Here is a 6997-nt window from a genome sequence, read left to right on the forward strand (position 1 = left end):
TGAATCCTGTAGGACCAAGGATCATCTTTTACAAGTTAAGTTAGTTTGTGGGAATGACTGGAGGGGCCTGTGGGAAGATACCATATTATTACTAATTTACAAATGCATAGAATTAGACAATGAGTTATTCAAAGTTTAAAAATATATATTTTTTAAAAACTTTTTCCTATGTGGTGTTGTGGGAAGGGGGTTTTAAAATGAAGAAATGGGATATGGTATTACTAAGTAAAGCACAAATGGTAAATTCTTTTAACTAAAGAATGTCTTTTTAAGGATAAAGTTTACTTTTAACATAGCAAGTTTGCTCTGCAGCCTCAAGAGTAGTTGGGAACACTGAATTTATGCACCCTTCCCACCCAAAAAAAACATACAAAAGAGTTTAAAAGAAAAGGGAAAGCATTTGGCATAACTGGATTTCCACAATATTCAGGTTTGGAATTCAATGATCCAGATATGAATGATTGAAGTTAGTTTGAGAAAACTTGTATTCGATGTTCCACAAATTATTTCTATAGTAGTATAACAGAAAATCACTCATTACTTCATACCTGAAAACTGTGTATATGCCTCTGGAAAAGAGGCTCCGATTCAATCCCAAATGGCTTATCTTTACCAAGTTATTATGTCTCGATTTTTCTGCTTCCACAGCCCTGTTTGTTTTGGCTTTGGCCTTGGTAAAGATTATCATCATTAATATCAAACAAAAACATTTTAATTGCAAACACAGCAAGGATTTCTTTGGAAATCCACTGTCAGCTACAGCAGTGGAGGTCACACAAAGTCTTTGGGAAATATTTGCTCTGTTTAACGAAGAGACTTCCATAGGCAAACGGATTCCAAACAATTTCTCAAGTTACCTAGCTAGCTAAGAAAGATAGAGAGGATTTGGTTGGCAAAGACTGAATAAAATCTATCAACAAGCAAAGTCCATGACTTAATAAAAGCATTCTGTTGCTGAGCAGTTTATAAGATAAATCTTATTATAAATATATATATGCAACTGCAAAGTAAATGAATTCACCTCATCAATTAAAACATTTTATTTCAGTTGTATAATGAATTTGATTCTTTAAAATATAGGTATGTGTGTGTGTGTGTGTGTGTGTGTACGCATACACACACACACACACACACACACATTTTAGAGCAAGTCTCCAGGGGGGAAAATCCAGATATATAATATGGATATTATTGGGAACATATGCAACTGGCACATATTCACACATATTTTGGTTAGATAATGTTATTGGTAAATGTTTCTAAGTTTAATTTAACAATGTTTTAATAAGGTTAAAAGTCAGGTTTCACTTCCCAATTTTTCTCTGCCAGCCTCAATAGTAGTTGAGCACATTGAATATCTGTATTCCCTGCACCCCAAAATCACATGAAAGAGTTTATTTTTAAAAAATAATATAACTGCTCTAACTTGCAGTTCACTAGTTAACCACTCTTGAGAAAGAACTTTTGGAAAACAACTTTCAAAGTCCACCAAATTACTCTATAGACCATAAAGTTTTCCATGTTAATTTCCCAAAGCTTTTCTTGCAGGGTACCTGGTAGTTGAGGGTAGGACCTTGCAGCCATCTGGGCTTTATACTTGCCACATGGAAGGACCCCGCTATTCCAAAGGATCATCTTCTCTAAAGTAGACATAACAACAGTACCTCTCTCTGGCTGGTTGATGAAGGATTATGAGTCAATGTGGAAACTGCTAAGAATGGCTCATTCACATTGTCCCAGTTCTCTTTGCTATGAATACTTTCCCCAGCCAGAGCCAGCAAAGGCTGAAGGAACTGGGACCTTTGGTGGAAGAAAAACCTTTTGATGGTCAATTTAGATTTACTAATGAAAAATAAAGTGATCTGGCATCTGGAGCTTATTTTGTCACTATTTTGGCTTAGCACTTTATATGTGTATCTCAGTGCATCTTTGCAACTCCAGGAATCAGGCCCTGTTGTCCTCATTATTTTGTAAATGAAGAAGTAAGCCCAAGAAGCAGTGCTGACTAGCCCAGGGCTACACAGTAGCAGCCTGAATTTAATCTAGGTAGTCCACCTCCTCCAGAGGCTCAGTGGTTTGCATCCTTAAACCTCCTGCCTGCTTCTCTCAAACCTTTAAAAGGGATTATATGTCAATGTCAGTTTCCTCTATGAACTATTCTGTGTTTTATAAGTAGCATGTTCTAACCACCAAGTGCACTACTGGATCTCCCCTCTCTGCATTCTAAAAGTATTTGAGAAGAAACTGCAATTATCCATGTGCTCAGAAGACTAACTACAGTCTGAGCACACCCCAATCTAGAAAATTCTAAATCAGAAATGCTCTTAAATCCAAACTTTTTGACTGCCTATATGATGCTCAAAAAGTTTCAGATTTTGGAGCATTTTGGATTTTGGAATTGTGGGATTCAGGGTGCTCAACCACAAAGCCTATACAAATATTTCAAAATCTGAAAACATTTGAAATCCAACACACTTCTGGATAAGGTATATTCAATCTGTATTACCCTTAGGAAAAGGTTTTCTCTTCTAAAATGGGAAAGGGGCAAGCTATAGCTCCAGCCTGCAGGGAGCGCTACTTGTGGCATTCTCAGGAAGTCATGGGGTGCACAAAAGGAAGATCAGACCTTGGAGTGCTAAGAAGCAAGGTTGAACAGGGAAATACAGAAATGGGTTTGATTTTTCTACATCTGTGAGCTGATTGTCAGCTGTGGGGAAGAAAGGGGTAAAGTAGAGGGGGAAGGTAGACATTAAGAGGTGGGGGTAGGAAGTGAAGGTACACTTTGGAGAATGGAAGGGAGAAGTAGAAATTCTAAAGAAATGGCTTGCTCCTCTTCTCCACTTCACTTCCCACTGTGTTTCTTGGTGGTCTTTTCTTCCTGAAGTTACAGGATAAACAAAACCTGGCACACGTTGTAAAATCCTCATGATGAGGAACTCCTGGGGCTTAGAGCGCTCTGGGGCTCTGCTGTTTGGCCCAGCTAAGAGATTTCATGTGGGTTGTTGTTGTTGTTGTTTTTTGCCCTCAACCATTTAACCCTTTCCCTCTCTTAAAGCAACCCACCCTTCAAAGAAGCCCATCCTTCTTTTATCTTTGTATTTGAAAAACAAACCCAGGCCAAAGAGGCCTTGAGGATATGTCAGTCTTATAGGGACCAGTCTAGTTCAAGAAAACTGTGGAGGAGGCCAGTACAGCCCCCTGGATACTCAGATCAATGCTGGGAAACAGCCTGCAACATCAAGGAGAGGAAAATAATTTGGATTAAATAAGCTGAAAATCTTTTAGGGAAATCAGCAAAGAGTTTTGTTTTGGAATTTCTTGCCAACAAAATTTTACTAGATTGAAAATTCAGTTGTTAACTCTGGGTAAGTAAGCCATACCCAGATCACCAAGTACAGAATGGTAAGAAGAGAAAAAAGACAAAGAAAAGGAAGAAAGAAACGGGTGCTGATAAAAGGAAAGCGCAGATTCCTTCTGGATACTCTTCACTTCTAATCACAAGTGTAAGATCTATATGAAATATTAAATTACCCGGTTTAAATCAAACAAAAGAAAATTACTCAGCCTGAAGGAAAGCACCCCAATAAATGGGCTTCTGTGGTGTCTAAATTAAAATATAGCTCCTTTTTATTTTTGTACACATGCCCTCAAATGTATGTTTCCAGTTGAATCAAATTAAGGCCAACTTTGTTCATATAGAAACTTACTTTTAATTTTACAATACCAGGATCCTCACACATTTTATATACAATCCATCAGTCCACATTTAAAATATACTTCTTAAGTTTACATAAAAAAATGAACGTACTAAGACTATATACAAAAGTACATTAAGTACCACTAAGATTAACGTTCCCACTTCGCTTTAGACAGGAATGAACTTCTTTCGCATGTGGCACAAAGGATCGCCGTAATAAAAGTTAATATATTACAAAACCAACCAAACAAAAACAAAACAGGGATGCTAGACCTAAGGCACTCGTGCGGTTCCAAAAAAACAAAAACAAAAACAAAAACAAAAACAAAAATAGAAGCCCAAAGCCGAAAGGCCCTTTCGTTTGAGTTTGAACAAGTTTCTTTATGAATATGTCTCCTTCCCTTTCCTAAAATCTGGGGTCTGGGTGTCTAAATGGTAATGCCATGTGACCTAATCTAAAGGATTAGGTGAAGGAGTCTTCCTGCTGCGTGGAACGCGCCGGCCCAGAGTTACTTTTCCACCACCTCCTCTACGCAAGGGAGTTTGCGTTCCTCGGAGGAAATACTGTCCACAATGGAAGAAAGGCATCGAAGGCTGCTCGAGGCCGACGAATCAACGTTTGCTCCTCCTGAACACAGGAAACAAATAGGAACACACACCAACAATGCACCGTGTAAGGAAGAACCAGGCAGCTCCGTGCCCTGCCGGAGGCCCCTTTGACAGCGCAAGAAGACCACGTTCCTGCGCTCTGAGAGCGCGATTCTAGCAGGATGCGCCCCATGCGCTCACTTTTGAGTCCGGAGCGAACACCCCAGCTCCCTCCCGGGATGCTCTCTAGCGCAGCCCAGTGCCCTCCCTTTTACTTTACCTTCCTTAGCAGTTATCACGAGCCCCCTGGAATGATCCGAAACACTTGGCCACTGGGAGCTGCAGGTGCGCAGGAAATCCGCACCCTCAAGCTGGAGGGAAAACCAAAGCAACAGATTAGGAAAGAAACAAATTCCGGGGGAGGGGGGCCATTCTGGGGGTGTCTCCTCTGCTTCCTTGGGCCGGGTACGCATTTCCTGCCTATTGGAGCGACCTGGTCGTCTTGGGTCACAAGGGGTTCATCTAGAGAGGGAACGGGAGGGGCAGGCAAGAAAGGAGTAAGGGAAGAGACTCAGCAGCTGGAAGTTAAGGCCCCGCGGAAGGCGTTTAATCAGCCTTTACATTTCCCTCCCCGGCAGCATCTGGGGCTTACAATTTCTTGCTTGGGTCTGTAGCTGAAGGGGTCCACCCCTAGCTCCTGCATTTTATCCTGCTGATCTAATCGGTGCAGCAGGTCCTGCAGCCGCTCAATGTAGCTGATGGCGCTCCGCAGAATCTCTACTTTGGGCAGCCTCTGGTTGGGGTTGGCTACAGTTCGCCGCTTCAGTGCCTCGAAGGCCTCGTTGATTTTCTTTAGCCGCCTCCTCTCGCGCAGAGTGGCGGCTTTCCGACGGTCGGTGGGGGCAGACTTTTTCTTGCACGTCTTACAAGCCCAGATCAGACATTGGCCGGGGCAGTGGGGAGGCTGCAGGCCTGGGGGTGCCAGTACATGCTCCTCTCCGCTGCTGTCGCTCCCGGCTTCTGGGGGCATTTGGTCCTGGCAGGGAGATAGGGTACCATCACTCCCTGGATACAAAGGAGAGCCCTCTGCTACTTCTAACGGCTGCAGGGTAACATTTTCCCCGTCCAAGTAGAAGAAATAGGAGCCAGTTTCAAAAAGGTCCATCATCATGTTCTCCTCCTTGGCCTCTGACTCGATCTGAACTGGGTGATGGACTCAAAACCCAGAGGAACCACCCAGATGGCATTTAATTAGTGCGGTGACATAAGTCGACCCAGCTTTATATATAGTAGCTCCTGAAATTCAATCCAACTTTTAGCTGTCATGGAGCATCAGTCTCCCAATGTGACTGCAGCTAGTGCTCTCTAGAACATCTAGTTTGAAAGAAAACTGAGATGTGTCGCCACCCAGAGTGAAGTGACAGTCTATAGGAGGAACAGGTTAAACCAAAATACAAGAGAGAATCCCGTAATTTAAGCAAAGCCTCGAACACTTCCATTTTGGGCAGTTTAGACACCAACCTGCTTACAAGACAACTTCAAAACAACTGGGGATTAACACTGCCCCATTCCCCTCCCCCTGGGCTCATCTGAATTCTAAGTATAGACTCATGGTGAAAGATTTCAAAGGCAATAACCATTGCTCCAAAATAGCCTGGTTAATATTTGCAGTGTGGTTCAGCTCTTTCCTCTCTCCTGCCTGTCAAAAAGATGTTATTCCTGTGATTAAAACCATTACAGTCCTTCAAAGGTTACACATGACTTTCAGGCTTCAGCCTCTATAGGAGCAGGTAAATAATCTCTTTCCTCTCTTTACTAAAATGTAAGATAAGTTGGGAGCTGGAAGGGGTGGTTGAAGGGTGCTCTCATATCCCATGCTCTATGAAATGACCCTCTGGATTCTTCCATAGACACCCTTCTCCTTGGCTACCTTTTTTTTTTTTTAAATGGAGAGGGGCAACCAAGATCTGAATTCTGTTTCCTTCCATGGAGAGCAGCAGGACATATGAAGTCAGGGATGAGATAGAGAATGGAATACATGTAATAACTCCTCAAAAATAGTTTTAGTGAAGATAAGACTCACCCAGAGCTACCTGATATTTTTGGGATGCACCTGTGGCCCCCTCCCAGGTACTTGTGTTATGGCTCCTATTCTACACACTGGGTGCTCACTGCTTTTTCATTGGCATTCTGGCTATCCATCTACTACCGATAAGTTGTTTGATAGGATTCATATGAGAAAGGTAGTAACCAAGGCACAAGCAGGGTTATAGATTTTTTTTTTAATTATTGCAGCTTGTCCATGGTCCACCACACACACACACACACACACACACACACACACACACACAGTTCTTTGTGAGGCAGAACACGAAAGGTGAAGTGCAAGGGCCCTAGATTCCAAAGGACTCTCTTCAAGGCCCTTAGGACTTTGTATTTATGTGCCCATGTGTAAGTACTAGGTCTTGATTTTCTTTGAGGTAATAGTGGTTGACCTACAAAGTTTGGGTAAGATCTCAGTCAAACAATGTCATGCATGCGAGGCATATAGCATATTGCTGTTTGATGAACATCAGTTTTCATTTATAGTATAAAGCTGTGTCAGGGCTAAGACCAATTCTTATAAAGGAAAAAAAGGTACAGCTGTTGGAAAGGTTTATTCCCCCTCTGTCTCTCTCTCTCTCTCTCTCTCTTTTTTTTTTTTTTTTTTTT

The 6997-nt window shown here is 41.9% G+C and overlaps 1 protein-coding gene across 1 annotated transcript; it reads right to left on the reverse strand.

Annotated features, from left to right (window-relative positions):
* Window positions 1-4180: 4180 nt before the first annotated feature.
* On the reverse strand, window positions 4181-5541 carry Myf6 (myogenic factor 6). The gene is made up of 3 exons (XM_015482659.2): window positions 4938-5541; window positions 4566-4656; window positions 4181-4325 (listed from the first exon to the last, which is right to left on the reverse strand). The coding sequence occupies exons 1-3, from the start codon at window positions 5454-5456 to the stop codon at window positions 4207-4209; spliced, it is 729 nt and encodes a 242-aa protein (XP_015338145.1). The 5' UTR covers window positions 5457-5541; the 3' UTR covers window positions 4181-4206.
* Window positions 5542-6997: the final 1456 nt, after the last annotated feature.

This window comes from Marmota marmota, unplaced genomic scaffold, assembly GCF_001458135.2.
Source record: "Marmota marmota marmota unplaced genomic scaffold, marMar, whole genome shotgun sequence".
Taxonomy (NCBI): Eukaryota; Metazoa; Chordata; class Mammalia; order Rodentia; family Sciuridae; genus Marmota; species Marmota marmota.

Bases quoted from the DNA above. Each gene is read 5' to 3' on its own strand.
- Myf6 (XM_015482659.2), bottom strand. From the start codon at position 5,456: ATGATGATGGACCTTTTTGAAACTGGCTCCTATTTCTTCTACTTGGAC. The intron at 4,657-4,937 runs GTAAGCCCCAGA...TTTTCCCTCCAG, and splicing joins ACAGACCCAAGCAAGAAATT to CTTGAGGGTGCGGATTTCCT. The intron at 4,326-4,565 runs GTAAAGTAAAAG...TCCTGTGTTCAG, and splicing joins CGTGATAACTGCTAAGGAAG to GAGGAGCAAACGTTGATTCG.